The sequence below is a fragment of the Nelumbo nucifera genome, chromosome 3 (assembly GCF_055504915.1).
Source record: "Nelumbo nucifera cultivar China Antique chromosome 3, China Antique-T2T, whole genome shotgun sequence".
Classification (NCBI taxonomy): domain Eukaryota; kingdom Viridiplantae; phylum Streptophyta; class Magnoliopsida; order Proteales; family Nelumbonaceae; genus Nelumbo; species Nelumbo nucifera.
In genome coordinates this window covers 16391153-16415576 of record NC_142651.1, presented here as the reverse complement: position 1 = coordinate 16415576, position 24424 = coordinate 16391153, and the positions used below count along the sequence as shown (strand labels likewise).

At 34.7% G+C, this 24424-nt stretch overlaps 1 protein-coding gene and 1 long non-coding RNA gene across 4 annotated transcripts; one reads left to right on the top strand and one right to left on the bottom strand.

Annotated features, from left to right (window-relative positions):
• Window positions 1–978: 978 nt before the first annotated feature.
• LOC104598364 (uncharacterized) lies at window positions 979–1849 on the top strand. The gene is made up of 3 exons (XR_016083761.1): window positions 979–1136; window positions 1257–1437; window positions 1565–1849. It is a non-coding gene; the product is annotated as an uncharacterized LOC104598364 (long non-coding RNA).
• Window positions 1850–3771: 1922 nt separating this feature from the next.
• LOC104598353 (uncharacterized) lies at window positions 3772–14504 on the bottom strand. Of its 3 annotated transcripts, none has more exons than XR_016083760.1 (11): window positions 14243–14504; window positions 13260–13331; window positions 12292–12688; window positions 10570–10653; window positions 9816–10253; window positions 7809–7944; window positions 7506–7668; window positions 7221–7346; window positions 5205–5425; window positions 4725–4847; window positions 3772–4052 (listed from the first exon to the last, which is right to left on the bottom strand). XR_016083760.1 is itself a non-coding variant. In XM_088900138.1 (11 exons), exons 3-11 carry the CDS (start codon window positions 12572–12574, stop codon window positions 3939–3941), a joined length of 1662 nt encoding a protein of 553 aa, XP_088756264.1. In that variant the 5' UTR covers window positions 12575–12688; window positions 13248–13331; window positions 14243–14504; the 3' UTR covers window positions 3772–3938. The 3 variants fall into 3 exon arrangements, 2 of the variants coding, with proteins under 2 accessions (XP_088756264.1, XP_010258683.1); XM_088900138.1 differs by having other exon boundaries at window positions 5205–5399; window positions 13248–13331; XM_010260381.3 differs by having other exon boundaries at window positions 5205–5399.
• Window positions 14505–24424: the final 9920 nt, after the last annotated feature.

Below are 24424 nucleotides of genomic sequence, written 5' to 3'. Positions count from 1 at the left end.
TGTTAATTTACTTATTAAAGTGTATCTAGTTTCCCTAAGTATCTATATATATAATAAAATAAGACATGCCATGTCAGCACGTCTTTCCTTTCTTCTTTACCATTTACCTAATTTGTGTTTTTTTTTATTTTTTTTAAAACTAAACAAAATTACTCAAATAGCTAATCAATTTTAAGTCTTTAAGACCTTATCGCTCTTCATTAATTCATCATTAACTCTTTCTCTTCTCTTCTTCACTAACTCCTTTAATTATCTCTCCTCATTAATCATTTCATTAACTCTCTTCCAATAACTTTTTTTTCAAGGGCTACACAAACGGGGGTAGCCCATCCCCCAAACCAGGTGCAGGCGGGATTTGATCCCAAGTCTCCGCTACAACTAGGAGACCTTACCAACCAACTAGTTGGCAACTTGGCACCTTGTCCCTCTTCCAATAACTCACTCCACTAATTCTTTCTCCTCTCAATTACTCCAAAAATTTGCTTAAAAATCATTTACTCTTTTTACTTTTCATTTTTTATTTTATTTTCTCTCATCTCCTCATTAATCTAATAAACAAGAAGCAATTTGCTTAGGTCACAATTTGAACCTTGGTTTCCCAGGGTCACAATTGAACAACCCAACTGTTGCACCAAAGCCCACTTTATCTATGTATATCCAAAAAAAATCCATATGAGCCTCTTAAAATTGCCTATCCAATTCTTTAAAGTTCAAACCTTGATAAAATTTAAAACAGCCTTTGTCCAGCCTTTAACCAGCAAATTCCCTACCAAATAGAACCAAATGGCTTTAAGGGTAAAACCGTAAATATACCTTAAACTTTCATAAATTGACTTAAATATACCCTAATTTTTTTCTAGTGGAATTAAATATATCATCTCGCCATTAACCGGTTTAAGTAAAAAAGACAATTTTACCTTAGCAATGTAATTCATGCATGTTCATGTTATTTAATATTTTCCATAATCCAATTGGGACAATATCCAGATTTTGGATTCAGTTTTCACATAACCATTTTCACAGCATTTCACATCTGTGCATTGGGAACATGTTCATAGTTGTATATTTATTTTCATGGGCAGATATTCCCAAATCCCAATGCACGGTTGCAAGGGACTGGGGGACGGTGCGGTCTTGTGAGGATCAAATCTATTTTCAATATCCATTTATATGTCTTTATTTAGATTTAGATGCATGTTGAGGTTATTTTCCTTCAAAACATTTATGGAACCTGAGAAAACTTTCTGCTCTCACAGATCAACAAATTCGAGGATGCACTGGCGAAGAATAGATCGTTGCAGTCTTGGGCCACCAAAGGGGTTGGAGGAAAAAGAGCCCATTGATTTGGCTGCAAACAAAGATCTCTTGTTCACCTATGACCGTCTTTCCTTCACCCAATGCCATAACCAATTCCTCCAAATTCAGAGCTCCTACCAGGTTATGCACCTTTAAGAAATTCTATGAGATTTTCTTTTTATTCTTCTTAATTAAATATGTTTACTGTTTTTCTCCTGAATTAAGATATTCTGACTTATTTCTATTTTTTGTTCACCTTTTTGTTTAGGTATTGAGAGAATTTTACAACATCTCTGTAATAGTTCTTTCATTTTGTGTAAATCACATCTCGGTATCAAATGGCACCATATAGGAGTTTTAATTGATTTTTGTTCTTTCTAAGCACATTAAGTTCGATTATAAATCTGTAATTTGAGTGCTTTGTTTGTTGAATTTCTCCCCAGTTCCCTTCTTAATTAATTTTTTGCTGTTTTTTCTCTTGAATTTTGTACCCACATTGGCTTTTGTCTCATTTTGACAATGTTAAATGGTGGTTTTCGGGTAGAATAGCTAAGCTGGGTTTAACCCAATTTGACCTAGACAAGATATCTCGGTCGTATTAGCTAGCCTCAATGGAGCGCAGTATGCGTCTGTTTTCATCTCTCTTCATTGCCTTGCTGCTTCTCACAGCCACTAAGATGGGACCAAAAGTTACAGAACAGAGGTTCCATTCCATGAACATCCCCAGTTAACTACTATTTACAATTTTTATCAGGTCATCATCAATTCCTCCGGAATAAAATGACTTTTGCATGTTGTCATGTGAGTTGGTTGTGTGATTTTATCCTTGTATTTTTGGTTTTTCTTGGTATGTAATGAAATATCACTAAAGAAGAACTTCTATCAAAAAATATCTTGAGTTTCTTCTGGGCTGGAAGATCAAATGCTTTGAGAGAGCTCTAATAACCCAACAATTACTCTCCTTCCTGGTCAGTCACTCCATTTCCCTCAAAACCCTTCAAGCGATTCCGGATTCTGGATCTCCTGTCTACAAGAACTTTATTTATACCTGCCCATAAAACACTACCTCCATGCATTGGAATTTAAAAATATCTTTCTATGCATAATAACATGTAAGATGATGAAATATTCTCCATGTATAACTAGATATTATATAGGTAGGTGTGGGCAGAGTTGTTGTGGGTTGAAAATCCGGCCTCCCTTCAAGCGCCTTCCAGGAATTCCATTTCAAGTTATTACAACTTGGTGCTTAATCTAAGTCCCATTCAGGCATTCAGCCATTTGGAAACAGGTGGGTGCCAGCCGTTTTCTTCCAACCCAAATCAGTTTACACATGTTATCACTTATCAGTTATCAGGCAATCGACTATTAACAAGACATAGAAGGACAAAACATGATTTTTAAAAAAATTAAATAGGTTTAACGCTTTATTGATAGAGTCATAGAGGCAAAGTTTTTAAAACCGAATCGGACCATGAATGGTTCGTTGTCCGGTTCCTGGGTCAAATGGTCTGATCATTCAAACCGAACAGACAGCCCTTTCTGATAAAAAAAGTAAAAATAGAAAAAAAAAGATAAAATAACAGACAAAAATCATTGCGGTTCAAATGGTTTGAACGGTTTAACCACCCGAGTGAGTGGTTTGCTGACCGAATTAACGGTTTTTGGCCAAAGTGATGGTTCTGGGGTAAAACAGAACTGATTCCAAGTTTTTCCGATCTGATCGTCCGGTCCAGTCCGATTTTGAAAACCCACAAGGTATATTTAAGTCTATTTGAAATACTCAAGATATATTTAAACCAATTTATAAAAACTTAGGATATGTTTTAAGTATTTTACCCTTGCTTTAATAGTGGTGGTAGTGCTTATGCATGATGAATCCCAGTCTTATGGTGGAACCGTGTTAGGACAGTTTTTGTTGGGAGGAGATCACAACTGATGATGGTGGTGTTGATGAAGAGGAGAAATGAGAAGGTGGCCAAATTTTGTCACTCAACCAAACCGAAAAGTTCAAAGTTCAAACATATTTTTGATGGCTAGAATGATGCGACAGAAGCCCCAAACCGTATAGACAGGATGGTCCGTTAATGTGGCAGGGAAGATATTGATCAGATAGACACCCTTCAGACTAGTTGAAAACTTGAAATCAGCCCCCCACAAGATAGTTTCCCACAATGTCCGCACATCCCCGCCGTGGGAACATCTCTTGATGATGCCTCATCATTTTTTATATTATCATCGGGAGATATTCTCAATACACAGTGGGGATATGCTGGGATGTTGTGGGAAACTACCTTGTAGGGGCTGATTTGAACTCCTTTCAGACAACCAACCATCCTCCAACTTGGTTCTTTTTTTCTTTTTATAATATCAAAAGATAAGTTGATCCAGTGAGGGCATGGAATGGTTTGTTATAATTATGGTAGTAGTGCAGATAGAAGCTTATATATGATTATCGAATCAAGAAGCAACGTCTTTTCTCTAGTAAAACAATAAAATGATTTTTTTTTTCTCTCTCATTAAAGTAGGTTGGAAACAAGAGGCGAAATGCTACAAGATCCCGATACGGATGGACATGTTGATCTGTCCATCCATGGTAATTAATGGCTTCTAGCACAAGATCCCGCATTTTCCTATACAAATCATTCATCGGCAATCGTCATGATCGTTGGTATTTGGCCGTGATTTACAAAATCAATCTTGTTCAATCTCATACAGCATAGGACTTCCTCTGGCAGTTCCTCAGGCTTCTGTGCCTGCAATAGTATTCAATAATAGTTAATGAACAATTAAGAAAAGTCACATTTGACTGCTTAAGGAATTGCATACTAGCAGGAAGGATCAATTATCTAGTTAAGTTTATACAGTGAAAGGGTTCTTCTAGACCCCAACAGAAATTGGAAATTGAGATGCAAAAGTTTGTAAAGTATGACTATCATATGCCTAGTTTTACCAAATGTAAAAATAAAAGAGATGCAATTATGTATTGATTAATTTGTAGTTGAAACTGGCTTGGAGTGTATGTGTGTAATGTGTGTAATTACCATTCATGAATAAATACTTTCCTAAATGTCAGTTCAACTACTTATCTGCTTTAGTAAAACCAAGGATCAAAATATCGATATGTGCATCCATGTCAGTGGTTATGGAGATGCATGAATACACCGATATGAAAGGGGTTTGGGGTTTTTCAAAGTTTGGGATGATGGAAGGCATTCCTCTCAGGCTGTTAAAATTAGAAAAAAAAAAATAGAGTATTGCTCTGTATCTATAAGCCAATACCCAAGGTGTTGGTATCCACTGTATCTTTGTTCCTTGAGTAAAACTCTTCTTAATTTGGGCTTAGTTGTTCATCATAGTGGAACTTGTTAATCAGAAGAAGAAGAAGCAAATAAAAGGCTTGATAAAATTTAAAAAAAAAATTGTACTTGGATTGTTAAGCCGAGATCAACAATTCCGTGTTTCAAACGATCTCTGAATGATTCAAGTCCCTTCCTTGATATATAACTGAAGCGGTGTATATCCAGGTCTATCTCAAAGTAATTAGGACCCTGCATGAAATATGGCACATGTTACGGATTAATTAATTGCAGAAGCTGAATTATAGTCTTGAAAAAGAATTTCAGAGGTCCAGATAACAAGGAATTAACAGCTTCAAGTTTTCCAGGACTAAAATGTTATCAGAAAACTTGAAGTTTGACCTGAGTTAGGTTCTGACTAATTAAGTCTAGGCCCAATGCATTTTATCTTGAGTTCCTCACTTTTGTAATGCCAAAACAAGAATTGTAATGTCTCGAGTGCTAGAGATTTCAAAAAAAAAAATGAAAGAATACTTCTCTGTTTTTTTTTTTTTCTATTAAACTTGCAATAGAAAAAGCAGGAAAGAACAGAAGGAAAATGTTATTTACCCTATAGAAATCGTGTTGTGGACGTGAAAGTACAGGCTTTTCATTATAGGCAGTCATGAGCTTCCTTTCAGCAGAGCTCAGGTGAAGATCCTCTGGATTAACAACATTTGCCATGATTTTTAGCCTTTCTCTGAAAGGAACTGTTGACTCCGATCTGAACCCTTTGACCTGTTCCTTTTCATCCTCAACCAATTTCTGTAGCAGAGAACATTATTACACTGCTGAAATATTAAATACAAATTGAAAATAAAAATAGTGCAAATAATATTAAATGCAACAGTTTAAAAGTAATGTACAAAAAGAAACTGCAAGAAGAGAAACTTTAGGCAAACAATTGTTGCTCAAAATCTTCGAGTCAGACTGGAAATTCAAAACTGTTCTTAGAATATCTATTACCAACTTAGACAAGCCAATTACATGCATCCCTAGTCAGACAATTTTCTAAGCAAGAAGAGTTCATCTAATCAGAGGTTTCTTTTAATAATAAAACAGAATGAGATTAGTTCTGTGGGGTCATACCTTGCCCATATCCTAGGAAGATGTCAATGTCATAATTCATAACAGTAAATAAGAAATAGCAGAACGTGAAGCAACCAATAAAATGGTTTCAAACTAAACAATTCATAGTCATCTCTCAATAGAACATGGTTCTTCTTGGTAATGACTCTGGAAGTACCTGATTGAATCCAATGCACTATGGGCCTCAGTTACTCGAAGCAAATATGGGAGTGATGCAAATGGATAGGATAATAAACTTCACTTGAACCGGGTAAGATCTACCAATCCTTGGAAATGCATCATATCTACTTATAGCTCCTTTGTTCCTTTCATCAGATATGGTGTAGGGGATGGGAGTCATATAATCTTTTGGACTGATTTTTGGTTGGGTGAAAGACCTCAGGCTCTTTCCTTTCCTTGTATTTTTAGACTTTCACAAAACCATGAGGCTGTGATCTCTTCTTGCCTTTGCACAGACTATGCTAGCCTTACGTGGAACCTTAATTTATCCAGAGTTCTAGAACTCCAAGAGGATCAGAATTTGAGGAACCTGCTCCCCTTTTTGAAACCCTCAAGGAGGTCTACCTCTCATATTCTATTCCTGATCAATGTAGCCAGAATTTGCACCCTTTCGCCCTTATAACAGGTCCAAATGCCAGAAATTTCTAGCCAACACTATATGGAACCCACATATTCCGGCCAGAATATCTTTCTTTATTTGGGAAGTAAATCTTAGAAGAGCAAATACATGTGATATAAGAGAAAGAAAAAGGCTGGGTAGGGAGTGGATTCCCCCAGTGTGTGTTATGTGCCTTTAAGACAGTGAATCAGTTGACCATCTCCTGATCCACTGTGTGGGAACAAATTCCAATGGAACAGCTTGGCCTTTCCTTTCTATCCATGGAAGGGGATACCGTGAACACAATCAGATGGGTTGAGAAACAGTAGAGCAGCCCCTGGAGAGTGACTCTTTTTTTTTTGAGTGAATCTAGGGATATTGCAACAATTTTATAAATCCATTTCAGATGAATCCCTAGGGAACTGAATTCTATGGTTGATGAGCTTGATGGGCCCAGGATTGAGAGGGTTTCTTTGTATATCTATAGGTCCATGCTCCCATATTTTCGAGATGGGCCACTTCTTTATGTGTACCATGTACATCCTCTCATGTACACCTTTTTATCTTTAATGAATATTCTGTTATCTTCGTCCAGAAAACTACACAATTCATAAAAGAGAAGCTGCATTTTGTGGTGAATTCTAGACTTCAAACAAAATAAAAAGTAAAACTCATTGTGAGGAATATGAATAGGTTCCTGCAATACAAGGGTTATTTAAGCTGAAAATATAAGATGAGACGAGAAATTAAACAAACAAATTAGCAGAAGCAGTCGTTTCTTGTAATATTCCATTAAAAAGGCATCCATAGTGAATCTCTAAGATGTAATTTGTGCCTCCCAAGAAACAGATGTCAAATCATTTGCTAAAAAAAAAGAAACAAATGTCAAAGAAAATTACCTTGATGCTTTCCTGAAAACGAGGAGAGATCTTCTCATAGTTCTCTGATACCTTGAAATATAATACAAGGCTCATCCCTTCCCCATCACCATCACCCAGGAACATGGCAGCTGGATAAGTGGGCAGCTGCCACAAGAAACAAGAAAGTACATTATCAGATGAAACTCAGGATTTGGTACTTTCAGAATTAATTAACACCCCCCCCCCCCCCCAAAAAAAAAAAGAAAAAAAAAAGATAGAAAGATAGAGGGAGGGATGTGAAGAAAATGGAGAAACAAATTGTACCTGAATATTAATGATCAGGAGTGAGGGTGCTTTGTCATGTGGTTCCACAGATGGAAGTTCAAGATACTGGGCAATGTGGTTTATCTTTCTTGAGCACACAAATAAATCAGCTCCAATTGGGGTATATGGACTGTAATTTGGAGCAGGAGCCTTCCGCTTATCTCTGCATGATGGATTGTCAAGGTTAAGATAGGTAACCCTTACACAAGTAAAACCCATAAATCAAAACAGAACCACCAGTACTTGTTACAAATGTCTAAATGTTTTCCACATGATTGTATAAATCAAGTCAAAGATACATGCCTAAAATAAGTTTCCGCACGAAGCTTAAAGCCTGAAGGTGCAATTTCAGACCAACTTCCTACAGTTAACTTCTCTGCAGTTGAACATGGAATCAAAATTCCTGCTTTGGGGTGATATACAAATCTCTTTGAAGCACCTGTAAGATAAAAAGAAGACATCAAAAGGTGTCAACTTAGAAAATTAAGAAATCAATTGGAGCATCCTGAAGAGACTATAGAGTTAGGTATCAGAGTTCTGTGAATAGTGGCATGTGCAATAACCTGAATGCAATTCCCACCTATTCAGGAGAAGGTGGCAAGTTTAAGGAATGAAAAATGGGATAATGGTGTGATTTAATCACAACTAAAAATAAGAAAGACTCTCGTAGAAACTGAAGAGGATAAGTTACCAAAGTATCTAGTTACAAGTTCTGTCATTGCAGGTTATAGGTATTCAATTTCTTTGCTTTTCCTCTAAGTTGCTTTTCCATTTTAGTTACAGGAGAAATTGGAAACCGTTTCCTATTTCTTCTACATCAGAATTAGGTCATAGTCAAAGAATCATTTTTATTATTTTGTGATTCATTTAAGCTTGTAAGAGGTATTTACCTGGGACTATTTTTCTTCTCTTTCTAGTTTATTTTTTCATTCTTCTGCTCATCAAGATACTAAAGTCCTTGTCACTATCTTCACATAGTATTCAACATAAAGGTTAAACTTACAGTTTCAACCCTCTAATTTTATCATCAGAAATCTTGAGTTGATCTAATATCACCATGATATAGGTTACATAACTGATATAAAAGAAAAGAAAAGAAATAAAACATCTGAATGGTCAAAAGCAGATGAACAAACTGTTCTGTATCTTAATTCTTGAGCCACCTTGGGAATATGACTAATACTGTTAAGTATTTTCTCAAGAAGCTAAACTAGGACCAAAAGCAAATGCCAACAAGGCCTTTGTCCCAATCAATGTACTAAGCACTTGATTAAGAAGCAAAATACTATGTAAACATGGCAAAATTCAATTCTGAGTTACCAGGAAAAAAACCATGTTTTAAATAGAAAAAAGTTTACCTAATGAAGAAATATGCTCCTTTCCTTCCAATTTTTTCACTGAACTCTGTCAATTTCTTAAGTAACTGTGAAATATAAATATTAAGTAGGGGTGCAAATGGATCGGCGATCCGATCCGAGATCTGATCCTATTTGGTTGAATTCGGATCACCCCTATCCGATCCAATGTGTTATATATTTATATATAATACATACATATATGTTATTTATTTATAAAAATATTATTTATATTGTATTTTATAAATTTTTATATTATTTTTTTTTTATAAAAAACATGTATATATATGATGAGAATAATTAAAAAATACTTGTATTTTTTGTTTTTTCTTTATTTAAATTGGTATATTTAATTTTTTTCTTTCAATAATTTATTATTTCTTAAAGAAAACAAGTCAGATCAAATCAGATCGAAAGATCCGATAGGATTCGAATTCAGATCAAATCCTATCAGATCCAATCGAATCTTTGGATCAGATCGGATCGGATCCGACATGAACAGTGTCGGATCAAATCCGACATCAGATTCAAATATACCCTGATTCAAATCCAATACAATCTGTTTGCATCCCTAATATTAAGATTTTAATTTTTAGTGTTACGGTGATCAAATCAGAGAAGATTTTGGCATAATGTCAGCTTCATGAGGGAAATTGTACAGATTACAACATATCTAATCAACTCTAGAATTCTACAAGTAGGTCAAGATTTAAGCAGTGCTCATAATTTAACAATGGTTATGGCACTGAACAGAAGGGAATGGCATAACAGGATTCATGTAGCTGACCCCATGTAGTTGGGACCAGTGGGCTGGTTACGGTCCTAACCTTTGGCATTTTTTCACACAAATTGGCCACTCTCAGATTCGAATCTGTGCATTCACACTTGACAGACAGATTTTACCATTACACCAAGTAATAAAATAAAAAGTGAAATTTTGAAGTTCTGTACTTACAACTTTCACTCTTTTCCTCTCCATCATAGGACTTCCTCTTGAAGGAAAGCCTGATAACTGCTGACTTCTTCCACTGAGATTGTGCACTTGGACTTGATGGAGGTTGGTTCTTATCATTGAAACTAACAGAAGGATGTAACCGAGGTAAACGAGATTTAAAGGTACTTTCTTGAGTTTTCTCTTCAGAATCATGTCTATTATATTTTAGACCATTAAAACTTCCATAACCTTGGGCACTTAAAAGTGAAAATCCCTTTGTATCCTTACATTCTTCTTTGCTCAAGAACTTCTCAGCTTTACCCCCATCTATTTTCAAGTAACTTTCATAAAATTCCTCATACTTGCACCTGTTATCAACATAGCAGGATGCAGCTTCATACTGAAGTAATTTGGCACTTGAGATATTCCCAATTGCATTGCCTACAGAAGGAAAACAGTCTGCAAGATGTATGTAGCTGAGAAGTATTAATCATAAATGGATAAATCATTTTCACATTCTAAAATTATTTAGATATTCTATCTAAGACAACAGTCAGCTTGAGTGGAGACAACTGTCCAACACAATGACCACTTGTAGAATGCTGAAGATTATACTCACAGTTCAAAGAACAGAACAAATAGGGTGGTTAAAATCATCCTGTGGAGTTAATTTTTGTTCAGTTTATTGGTGAACTGTCCACAAAGTCTTACTAGATAGTTATCTTGGATTCCATAGTTCAATTAAAATGCTTGTGGTAAAGGTTAATGTGCTTACCTCCATGAACACTACTGAAGTCATCATCAGAATCGGACTCAAGAATGCTGGCAGAATCAAACCATGAATCTTCTTGGCAAATAACTGCAAACAAACAAATTTCTATAGTGAATTCTCAAGGCACTTGCAACCAGTAAAAGAAAGTAGCTCAGCGTGGAAAGAACTTTAAGATAATGACTACTGTGAAAACTGTACAACATACTTATGATGTAAAACTGAACATTTTTCATTTACATGTATTTGTGTGTCATTAATATTGCATTTCACTCCATTATGCCAAATTAAACATTCCATATAAGGAGAAGACAATAACTCAATATGGTTCTACAAACTATGTGGTTCCCACGATCCTCTTTTACAACAAATTGGAAATACAAAAATAGCAATGCCACAATAACAATGGGAAATTGTACCTTTTAATGCTGATAGGAAGGTTTATGAAATGAGAAATTGGAAGACTTACTGTGAACTCAATTTTTCCTCAAGACTGTCTGAATTTAGGACACAGGTGCCGATGATCCAGTAGCTGAGATGGTCACTCAGCATCCCTCCATGTATGGAGGCGCAGGATAAAACCCGCAAAGTGGCAGGCTTTCCATGGTAAGGTCAGTGGACCACACGTGCACCCTGCTCTGTCCCCACCCATTAATCCCCTCTGTAATGTGTAATATGTTATACCAAAACAAACAAAACAAAGCCAAAAAGAAAAGAAAAGAAAATTTTAAGGACACAAGTGGAAACATACGAAACAAAGCTGAAAGGAGAAAATGAGAATGACCCACTATCTGCTAGTGGTAAAATATTAAAAAAAAAACTAAAAATATCTGTTTTCCTCAAGATTCTGCCCAAGTTACGTTATCAGGACTAAACTACAAAGCCAATGCTTTAATCCCTACTACACATTTCCTCTTCCATTCTAGTCCAAACACTGCCAAGTATAAAATTTCTCAAAGTTTATCAAGTTTAAAGACACGGTATAAAAGAAAAACCATATGCATTAAGAGTACAGATTTTAAGTTTTGGAAATTTCAGTTATTTCAAACTCTTAGTCCATGAAAGAAAATTTCCGAAATATTTGGATGAAATTTAATTATTTTATCAATGCTAATAGTATTTTTATATTATTTTTGAAAATATTATTAGTCATAGTATTTTTAATAATATTTAAATTTTGATTTTTGGGTAAATAAATGGATAAAATCCCGAAATTGTGGATGAAATAAATCCACCAGAAATATCCAAAATTTCATCAGTGACTCTGTCCAAACACGAAATCTAAAACCAGATACATTAAAAAAAAAACTGTAAACTAGTTATTTATAGAAAATTCATGCCTAGATCCACAAAAAATAAGAGATAAACCGTACTTTCAAGTTTGTGATACTGACATAAAAATGTACAAGATTATTTAAACAGAGACAATAATGAAATCTGGTGGTAAAATGAATGTATTTTCAGGCCAACCAATGAATCTAGTAATTATCTTCAGTAAACAGAATGTGCTGTGTTACACCTACAGATTTCAGAAATCATTAAGTCAAAAATCAACCTGACTGGATGGTTTACATATACAACCAAATGATTTCTTCATCATTCGCTTTCTATTCTTTTTTTTCCTTTTTAGAGTACCATGCAAATGTGAGAATAGATGACTAATCAGGTTGTTTTGTGACACCAGAAATTTCCTGGCAGGGAAAATGGTTATAAGGGGAGAAAAGGTACCATTTGGATCGACTTGACTGTGGTGCCATTGTAACTGGGTGAGATGGAATGTCGCATTGGAAACTTCTGATCTCCTGCATTTAGTTGTTTGGCCCTTCTCAAAGTTCACATGAACGAACTCGCTTACAGAAAAATCCGTTAGATGATTTCCTGAATCATTAATCCGTTTCTGTGGTATATCAGAGACCAAAGCAGAATTCTTTACACGGAATTTGTTACATCTGCGGCTCTGCTTCCTTCGTGGTCTAGTTCTTTTGTTTGGCGTTGATACACAGCCACCCATTCTGATGGCTTAGTTTATAAAATCTCAATAGCCAGAGAAATTCTCTTCATATGAGATGCAACCCTCAGTTCATAGGCTGGTACAAAGCGCATTAACTGCAGGAACACAAGGGACCTGCCATGGATTTGCCCAAAAATAGGAGCTCAGCATCTTTAGCTTTGTAAATCCAATTTGCAGGCTAGATATGCTTGCACGTTTTTCCAGCCAACAAATACAGAGAGAGACAGAGAGAGTACAAAATAATGTTGTTGGTAACTGGCGAGACCCAAGTCACCTCCTATGCATGCCATATCATAAGGGAAAGAGAAAAAAAAAAAGAAGAAAATCATTTTTGTTGATCTAGGAAACACTGAATGTAGACCCTGAGGTGCTGTGACTGAGGTTCATATGAACCTGGACCACCACTGTACTTAAACCTGGACCATATTATTATTAACCTTTTACAGCGACTAGGGAGCTGTGGGGTCGGTAACGCTTAGCCTAGCGAGTCCGGATCTGGTGCGAACACAAGCCTGGCAGATGGGTTTCTATCTCTTCCTGCATGTCGGGCTTTCCACCCAACATAAGTTTAATTGCGTGGTTGTATTTGGTAATTGTTTCTATCTCTTCCATGGTAATTGTAAGAACCATGGAAGCAGATTAGTGAGCAGAGGAAAAAAAGTTGACAACGCAGTTCGGAATTTACCGAGATCATCAAAATCATGCCTGAAGCATGTAATTTGGAGCAAAAACCAGCATTTCACCTCCAGAAATAAACCTGTAGATAAGGACCATGAGGTATCAGACAGATTGTAATAACCGATGAAGTTCAAATTAGAATTTACGGATTAACGTGAATCGTGAAGAAGTGATTACTGATACCCATAGTTTTGAAACAGAAAATTATGCAGAAGCGTTATGCTAATTTCTAAACCCAAAAAGAAAGGTAAGAATTTTCTGTTATACTGAAAGTGAACTTGTTGAAATAAGAAGGAAATGAATATATTCTTCTGACTTTCAAAGAATCAAATATCTGGACGGCGAATAAAGAAAAAGACGGCAATGGCTCCACGTGGAAACATGAAAATAAGATAAAAAAATATCTACACGAATTTAGAAATATCAGAATGAAGCTGAAATTAAAATGTAGTAATGGCGAATGTGATTTAAATATTCGTTCAATTTAAAAAAAAAAAACGAATAAAAGAGAGGAATTTAATTCGCGTAACTCTATTTCATATTTCGGAATTGGCGACGACAGAAACTGACAAAGTTCTGCGAATTGGACATACATGCGACAAATCAAAATTTAGAGGTCAGAAATTTCTTAAACAGAATCAATTTTCAAGATGTCAACAACATAGGCTAAGCGGGGGAGGAATTGCATGGGCATGCAATCAATCCCCGAGAAAAGAAAAACATGAAAACAAGCAGAATATTCTATTAAGCAAAGACAAATTAAACGAAAACAAACGGACAAAACAAATACAGTGAAATAAAATCACCAGACACACACGAAGACGCCAGAGAGAAAGAAAGAGAGTATGGAAAAGACTAAAGAGCTTAAGATTAGGTGAGAAATTCAGTAAAAGCACATAGACGTAAATGCCATTATGCCAATACAGGGATCCCTCTGAGTATGAGAAAAAGAGAAAAAGCGACAAATTCCAGGGAGAGCGAGGAAGAGACCTGAAGCAAGCGAGACAATGGATCGTATTACAGCACGAATCCAGCACAAGAAGCCGTTGTTGCAGAAGAGATGGATCGAAGATCGTCTCCCCCTTCTGCAACAACAATTCCATCAATTGCCAATAACGACACCAATAATAACAAAAATTGCTGCCAATTCAAACCAGATGGAGAAGAGAGAGAAAGAGACGAGCCGATAGATCCAGCAACCCGTCGTCGTCGGATTCAATTCTTTCCTTCTATTTACATTCTCCCCCGAGATTTCGCGGGCCAAGACCAGCTCTTCCTCTCCTCTTATCTTTTATTCCACGTGTCATTCTTTTCTGAAAATTTAACTTTGCTCTACTCATGATTACTTTCCGGCACGTGCGATGCACAGGTTTATTAAAAAGAAATCCAAGGTTTCTATCAAAAAAAAGAAAAGAAATCCAAGGTTCCAAACATTATATCATTACCCCGGAATAAAGTAAAGTATTTTAAGTATTACAAATATTTAAATAAATAATTGATTAATTTAAATTAGTTAATTAATTAATTTACTATTATTAAAAATATAACTTATATATTATTAACAATTAATCTAGGATATTATATTTACTAAGTATTTATTAATGTCAAAGTTTTTTTTATCTTTGATCACTATTAATCTAAACTAAATCAATATACAAATTAACTTAACTACATGTAAGTATACTTTAATATAAACCACATTAATATAACTAATTAAGCTATGTTAATTAAATTGACCTATCCAATCTAGCGGGGCCTTGTGTGATGCACGGCCTTTGTTAAATAAAATCCAAGCAAAACGACTATTGTGACATTTTTAATTGGGCAAAGCCAAGCTAATTCTAACCCAAGCATTATTTTTGGGTTATATATTGTTAAACAAATTTGTATTAATTTTTTATTAATGTTTATTGATTTTTATTATGATTACATAAATTATTGTTAATTTATGTTATTTTAAACGAAATCTAAATGAATTTTAATTTTTCTTAGATAAATTTGTTTTTGAGTTTTACTCGTTTTCATTTGATTATGTTCATTTTCATTTATTTTGAATGGAATTTGAATATAGGTGTTGTTTATAAATCATATTTTCAAATTAAATGACTAATTTAAAACATCTAATGAAATATTGATATTATCTATTAAAATACTTATTTTAACTTTCTTAATTTATCTTAGTATAATTTTATTGTGGCTAAATTTATGTCTTAGTATTATATACTATTAATTGTTAATTTTTTGCTAATATTACATATCTAACCTTTTGATAATTTAATATATTTATATGGTGGAATTTAGGAAGAGCAAGCTTAAGGTGTGGACCACACTCTCGAGTTCGGCTTTTATCAGGGCAAGTCGGTGCTCACACCCTTCGAGCAGCCCCTTGCAATCTTGCATTGTGAATATCTCCCATGAAATAAATCAGATAACTACAAAGATATTTCTAATGCAAGGCTGTAAAGGCTGTTGGAACGGGCTTTGCCTTGACCGAAGTCAGACTCCATACTCTCTATATGTGAGGTTGGGAGGACTCTCCATTCATGTTTCCATTCTCTATTAAGTAGAAAAATGAACCTCCATTCAAGGATTAAAGTATCGTATTAGACCACTCGAATATAGATACAAATACAGATACGCTTTGAAAACACATGAATACGAACAAAAAATATGGATACGCCAAAAAATACATATTAATAACATTATTTTTAAGATCAAAATAACTATAATTAATGTATAGACACATACAAAATGTATATTCTAAAGGTATATGTGAAGAAATATACTACAATTAATAAAACGGGATGCATAGAAATCATAAAATTTTATTGATATTGTATCAACCAAGAATCTTGGAAACAACAAACACGTTATTCTATTGAATTTCAAGGCACAAAATATATGCAACTATTATATGTGAATTATTATGTTGATTATTTTCTATTTCAATATTTTTAATTTTTAATATTAACTAAAAATCAACTAAAAATTAATTCTCAAATGTTTAGTTAACAATATTTTTATTTTTGTAAACAATAAACACGTTATAATAAATTGTAATTAAAATTTTATAATAATATATAATATTAACCTAAAGTATATCAAATATATTAAAATTTCTAAGATACATATCATATGCAAATTCATAATTTTTAACTGCTAAAATAATTATTCCGTTAGTAATGTTTTTATTTTCGTAAATTTTGAGATAATAAATCATTTTTTGATATAAATGTAGATTAATGGATTTGACAAATTCAATTTATATTATATTCCCGAGGATTTTTTAAATAATATTTTTATTTTTATAAATAATATATATACTTTTATTTAGTTCAAATTAAAATATTAATTAATAATTTATAAGATTTTAAGTTACATGTCATGTTCAAATTTATAAATATTAAGTACTAAAATAATTTTTCTATTATTAATATATTTTTCGTATAAATTTCTTAAGATTAAATACATTTTTTATATAAATGTGGATTTAAGAAATTATTTATTCTATTAGTTTATAAAATATTATTTTTTATTTTGTTGGAATTGTTAAACAAAAATGTAACATTTTTGCATTACATGTGGATACTAGAATAGAAAGAAATTATTTTATTTTATTAGACTTCATAAGATGAAAAGTGGCTTAATGGTTCAAATGCACGTTTAAGGCCTTGGCACGGGAAGGTTTGTGTTCGATTCACGCCAGGCGCAACGCGCGAGAAAACGCCGATCCGTATTGGTAGTATCGGTGCATATCGCTCCGACACATCACGATAATGGCGTACTGCTCTGATACATACGATTCAGGGGATACGGGTTTACTCGTAGCGTATCCCATATCTCCTCTGGCCAATACCGATATCATATCCCCATATCATATTGAACGTACCGCATCGATATATAAATCCTTGCCAAGACAAGCTCCCCCATTTTTGCTTTAGAAAAAAAATTACTTAAAATAGAGAAAAATTTAGTAATCTAAATTGATTTAGCACTTAACTATTATCATCAATCACCAATAATCCAAGATAGCATAGAAAATTGTCCAATATATGTATTGATATTATTGTAATTACTTAGAACTTTTAAAAAAAATTACCAATTTGTTCCAACTAGTTCCTAATTAGGGCTAACTAGACTTCACTCCCCATCTTCATCCCTATCCTCGATCAAGTATCTCAATAATCCCTTGCCCTCGTCCTTGTCTATGCGAGAGCAATCCCATCCCTCAATCAAGTCGAAGAGGCCAAATACCTAGTGGGTATAGGATATAGCAATTAACTAAATTATGTTGTATTATGTATATGTTTGTTTGGTTTTGTTAGTTAGTTTAACTTGACTAAGCTAATTTAATTGATCAATTAAGTTAACTTTAATAAATTAACTAATTTATCTAACTGTTATGTTAAACAAATTAGATCCACTTAATATAATAATTAGTTTTGCATACATTACATTTATTTAAAAATAATTAATAATAGCGAGTGAGTGAGGGAGAGAAATAATGGACTCATGTGATGAGAGAGAGAGACGTTAAATTGAGAGAGTGATTTTGGATAAGATGGGGGATTTAATATAATTTAACATAATAATTTAGGAGATAGAGATATTTTTGGAGAGATATTTAAGAATACTTTTAGGTAATTAGATTAGGAATTATTTTAAATAAACTTACATGTGGCACATGCTAAATACCATAGGCGCCCCACATGCACATCTCAGCTTGGATTTGAAACACCATATTAGTCATTGGGAAATGTTCTCAATATATGGTCGAGATGTGCTGTTGGGCGCCAATTTGAGCTCCTATTTTGTAGGGACGCTTGACTGATCATTTCACCTACCTACCTGTATGATCACTAGACGTAAAAACTATGGTGCGTTTTATAAAAGTTGCTATAACATAATTCAAATATGAATAGACCATTGACAAAGTGACACGTTATGATGACATTTTTAATCGTTGTTAGTATTTTATGATAATTGATAAATACATTTTGTGAAATGTGAAAATATACCTAGGGGTATCAATGGATTGGTTTTGGATTGGACCCCATTTTAAACCAAATTCAATTTGGATGGATTGGATGGACCAACAAGACATATGAAATGTACCAGTCCAGATGTACTAAAATGGTCCAAAGTATTTATCGGATTGGATTGGACCCGGTCCATCCATAATGAATTTATTTTGGATTGGGTTGAATTTAGTCAATATCTACTTCATTGATAGAAGATAAAAATATAAGTGTCAATGGATCAGGCTTGGGTTAGAATTAATCTAAATTTAAACAAATTTAAAAAGATTGGACTGGTCCAAATTTCAAAATATTCAATGGATTGGATTGGACATGGCCCATTTGTAATGGATTCACATTGGATTGGACCAGATTGGACCAAATCCAGTCCAATCGACACCCCTAAATTTACCTAACCAAATGAAAAGTAAATAAATCATGTAAAATCTTTAACATAATTCATTGAAAATTTAATTTAATGTGCAACAAATATTTCAAATGAATCATAGTTGAATTCTATCATTAAAAAACACTCATTCAACTTTTTATTTTATTTTTTCTTATTTTTTTTAATAAACCAAACGGAGTTTGTGGATTCTCGGATCACCCCCAAAATCCAAAGGTCTGTGTTTGGTTTAAGAGAAAAAAGGTAGGGAAAAGGAGTGATTGGTTGCTCAAGTCCAAAAACGTGACGTAACCTTTCTCTCAGTGGGCATTTTCTTCTGTCCAGTCCTGTTCCTTTCTGTGACTGTGATTGTCTCCCAATTTACACGTCATCTATATAATTTTATATTTGTAGTGAAGCATGTGTGTATATATTTAGGCTGTGTTTGGTTTGAAAAAAAAGATAGAGAAACTTATATGGTATAATTTTTTTTTACTTTTCCTACTTTTTTTTTAAACCAAATAGAGCCTTAAGGTTTTGATAATCCTTTCGATTAATATTGGTTTACTAATCCTTCGGTTGTATTAACCTCCATGTTTAACATAGCAATTAGTAAATATAGATTATTACCCAAATACACATCAAAGATTCACGATCACGAAGGGCAAGGTTTGCTATATGGGGGAATTGCGGTTTATTGCTTTCAGTGAAGCATTGATTCCTCTTTCCATCAGTTATTGAAACTGGGGACAGGCTAAGGTGTTGTCTCATCTGTCTCTTTTTCTCTTCTATGACTCTGTCTCGTCTCGTTTCTATAAAGAGATGAGGACAACCATTAAAAACTTTTGTACAGTAACATATACTGTTTCTCTCTGAATAAAAATAGAATTCTAAATTCCATTATAGATCTATAATAATTCAAAATTTAAAATACTCCCACCTATAGCATTAATACCTGTCCGTGTATTGTTATTAATTCTGAGCTGATATCTACCCCAATTATATGATAGAAGTAAGCTTTGTTGGGGTAGATTGAACAATAACTCCCCCCACCCAAAAAAAAAAAAAAAACGGGTGGGTGGTTGGAGCTTTTGTTCGTACTTATTGGATCATATGATTGCTAAGGTGACATGATTAGGATTAATTACGTTACGTTTTATGTATTTGATAATATGTTTTCAGCCATGAATTTAATGGGATTACGTTCTATGTCAATTTATCTACTCTTTCTTTCAGTCTCAGTTGTTGCAAAATCGAATTTATGAGTATAAAGATGTTCCCAACGCATAGTTACAACTTACAAATGCTATATAAGATGGTGTGAGGACAGTTGTGTGAGGACCAAATTAGATCACAGTTGTTGTGTCCACTGGGTTCTCCTTTGTTTTTTTAGTGTTTTTTGTTGAATCTGTTGGCTGTTTCTAGGTGATGTGTATTTTGAGTCAATTGATGTGTATGAAGTTTAGCCTTTAATTAAAATAAAATAAAAAAAGATTTTTTATAGTTCAATCCACCTCTAGGTGGAGATAAAATTTCTAGGAGTGGACTGAAGATTGATACCAAATTCATAGATAGGATGAGGTGTTGATATCAAATTAAAAGAGAGACAGATGAACTTGACATTGAATGACTTTATTGGTTTTCCAAGTGGCAACTCCAGGCGTTGATATCAAATTAAAGGGCATTCACTTTTTTTTTTTTCTGGATCCTCTGGTTCGTGTTCACGTGGCAACAATAAATCAATAATGACACTCATACACCGAAAATGGAGGGTCTGGATTGGCCACGAAATTCCTGATCTCCTCTATCTCATTTGACCCTTTTGAAAACCAGCAGCCAGGAGCCAGGGGAAAAAGAACAGATATTCTTTTTCTTTATTCAATCAAACTAAAGCGTTTGTCAGCTTTCTGGCTTTTGCAGATGAGGACGGATTAGCAACATGACACATAGCGGAAGAAGTGTCACATCCAACTATCCAAGGAATGTGGTCACTGGTCAGCCTATTCCACGACAGGCAAATCAGACTGTGGATGACGTTGCTGGTGCTGGTCAGACTGTGGATGATTATGTTCACATTTTCTAATAGTAGCCATCAATTGATTCATTTGAGAATTACAGAACTGGATCGTGTTTGTCCTTTCATTTCTAGGTGTCCAATTGTGCAATAATTTGGGAAGAGGCACATTGCATTTCCACTTACAACATGGGGCCCATTGAATTGGAAGATAGTGTTTGTCCCAACACATCTCTCTTATACAAAAAGAAGAGGAGATACAACAAATACTGATTGATTCCAAGCTTGTTTCTGGATTTGGATTACCTAACCAAATATATGTGATTTAGGATGGGTATTTGACCAAGACTCCCCCGCAATTAACAACGCTGGAAGGCCTGAATTTTGAGACAGTACGGCTCATATCACGTTTGGGTATATGTATATGCATTCTACCACCGGATGCAAATGGATAGAATGGAATTCGAATTAGGGTATATCTAAATTCGATCCGATAGTATTACTAATAGATTCGATTTGATTTGAATATTTGATCAAATCTTATAAATATTGATTTAAAATTGAATTTGATGAGAAAGTTGGATATTTGGATATAATCTGATTTGATTTAATTTTTCAAAAGAATTAATAAATATCAAAATAAAAATAAAACACAACAATTTAAATAAAAAATACAAGTATCTCTTCAACTATTTTCATTATATATAATTATCCAAATTTGGTCCAATTTTTTATCAGATCCTATTACTCAATTCAAAAGAATGGATTGGATCAAATCCATTTGCACTTTCAGATTTTTAGATCTAAAATGACTATAATAGGATGTATATCTTCCAACATGATAGGAGCCATGTATTTTCCGAATTTTGAAGTAGTAAAATCCTGAACCACAAAACGGTATTTGTTCATGTACCAGTGCTACTTTCAGGAGACTGTATAAGATGCAACAAGATTTTGGACAAACAACAAAGCAATAATCAATAGAAGAGCTTCATTTCTTTATGAGTAAGGGGTTGGTGTAACCGCATTAGCAGAAAGTGGGAGCCCTTATTCGAGCATGGATTCAGTCCTCTCAAAACCGTCTTCACTGCCTTTTGCAGCCGTGCATCAGAAAACATCTTTGTCACAGTTTTGTGAGTACTGAATCCGATTTCCTCTTATTCCAAGTCTTTTTTTTTTTTTCCATGGGTGAGAGACATACTTGAGACCAGAGTTTTCGATTATTCGATAGCCACCCACTCCTGTTCCTTCTTTGTATAATATCTGTTGTGCTTTATGATTTTTATTATTCCAACTTAGGAAACCCAAAAGCCCAAAACCAATAGAGATCTCGAAAAGATAAAAGCACTTTGATGGTTGAATCACGGGCCAAGCAGAGCTTTTAAGAATCCATGCTACTAAATCTAAAGCTGAAGATGCTCGGTAAAATGTGAAGAGCCCCAAGTTATTGTTTGAATCTTCCCTCATTACTTTTATAAATCGCCAAGCAAGGCTTTCGAGTTGGACCAATGAACCATTCTCATGGTTCCTTACGCTACAATCAACAGCCTACAGGCCATGATTTTATTGAGAGGAGCACCTGAACTGCAATCTGGTTTGAAAAATTATTTATGTATGTTGACTTATCAGGCTACCAATGAAAATCAAACCATATCTTTGAATTATTCAAATGAGTAACTTCACTAAGGAGAAAAGGTGGGTTATCATTTTGGCAGATGTAAATTAAAATTGGCCTTACCAAAGGTGTGGCTCTAAATGCCCCCGCTTTCCAACGCTGAAGGCAGACCACAAGATAATGCAATTGGCCATTTAGGGGGGGGCGTTTGATTCGTCATAGATAAGTAACTTTTGTACTGATATCACCAATTAACTAACCATTTAGTAGAAAGGAGAAAAAAAAAAAAGAGTTCCCTTAAACGCTGAAGGCACACACACAGGCCACATCAACAGCCCTTTCCTTTTTTCCCTTACCCCTTCTTAATCCTTCCTATATATAGTAAGCATTCACTATTTAGAATAATCAAGAAAGATGTATGCTTTGTCGATCTCCCTGGATGAAATCTGCTCTTTCTTTAGGGGGAACCTAAGGTAGCATGCAGTGGACAAAACTTTGGGTGTGATAGGATTTTTGGCTGGGTAAGACATAGGCCCATCAAGCTGATTTTCTACCTAGTCGAATAGCTTTTGGCAAAAGCACTAATCTGATTGTACAAAGGGGCATGCATGTCATAACACTTATTCTTCAAAACGGACCACCGTCCGTGAGGCATACGACATGCCTGACTGAGGCTTATTAATGTACTTGTGCAAAGGACATATTTGCCATGCCCACAAATTGGACGGGCTACATTGAAACAGAGGAAAGGCTTGGAAAGCGAAAAGCGTAACCCAGGTCCACCGACAAAAGTTTATCCACTCACGGCATACCGACCCCACATCTAACTCCTCCCTAACCCAGACTCAGGTCCACCGATCAAAATTTCACTATTATATCCTTTGGACCTGCATATCTAACCAAGATCAGAGTAACATATTAATGGGCCTAAAATAAGAACCAAGCCCGCACGACCTCCCTTATTCCGAAACAGAAATACCATTTTTGCATGTTTACCACCACTAGAATCACTATTGTTGATTTCTTCCTTTCCTAAACTATTCTTGAAGCTTAATAGAATGTTTCTATAGCTTGTTTGCTGTAATGTTATATATAGCATTATACCTGTACAAAACCATTTCATTTCCTAAACCAAGTGCCAATTCTAAGTGGTTTATATGCATACATGATGTGTACATGTGGCATGTGTATATCCTCCGTGTATACAAGTGGCTAATCATGGGTAAGTGGCCTTTGTCACATATACAAATCAGATGAATCATGGATAATGGAGAAAAACTTTAAAAGAAAGGGGAAAATATGAAACCAGGATCCATACCTGCAGTTCCGGTGAAGACTATGTAGGGGAGATCATTTCAGCCCGGCTCGGCCCACATATATTTAAACTTACGCATTAATGTATACATATGTATACATGCTATTTTATTTTATATATAAATATTATAACATGACATGTATAATTTATATTATATGTAATATTTTATATTATATAATATATAAAATAAAAGTTTATATACATGTTATGTCATTTAATATAAAATATTATAGATATATAATGTTTTATATATAAAAGACATTGGCCCGAAATCAGGCCCAACCCGAGCCCGTGTAGACCTGGGCTAGGGCTTAGATTACAGGCCCAAAACCCCAGGTCGGGCCAAGCCTGGGCCTAAGCTTTAGCCCTTATCATAAGTGCAAAGCCCGGCCCGGGCCCAACCCATGATCAACCCTGAGACTGTGCTTCCGATGACAATTTCCGATGGCAATGGTGGGCCATAGATGGGCAACGGCGGAACAAGGACCCACGGCGGCAAAGAGGTTAGGACTTGAAGATGGCAGGCAAATGGGGGAGTCTCGATCAAGGGGTTTTACCTGAAGGGTGATCACTATACCTGTTCATGAGCCGAGTAGCCCGATGGTCCGGTCCGTTATAAGTCAGGCTTGGTCACAATTTTAGGCCCGCGAGCTCGGGCTTGGGCCTAAAGAACCAGACCCGACTTTTTTCGGTCCAAGCTCAAGCATTCTCAAAAAAGCCAAGCCCGAGCATGAGCCCGATATGATACTCTATATTAAATAATAAAAAATACATTTTATTTAACAAAAGATATATATACAATATTATTTCTTTGTTATTCTTCTC

Coding starts and splice junctions, on each gene's coding strand:
- LOC104598353 (XM_088900138.1), bottom strand. CDS start 12,574: ATGGGTGGCTGTGTATCAACGCCAAACAAAAGAACTAGACCACGAAGG. Junction 7,945..9,815: donor AGAGGAAAAGAGTGAAAGTT/GTAAGTACAGAA, acceptor TTTATCTTACAG/GTGCTTCAAAGAGATTTGTA. Junction 4,848..5,204: donor CACAACACGATTTCTATAGG/GTAAATAACATT, acceptor TATTTCATGCAG/GGTCCTAATTACTTTGAGAT.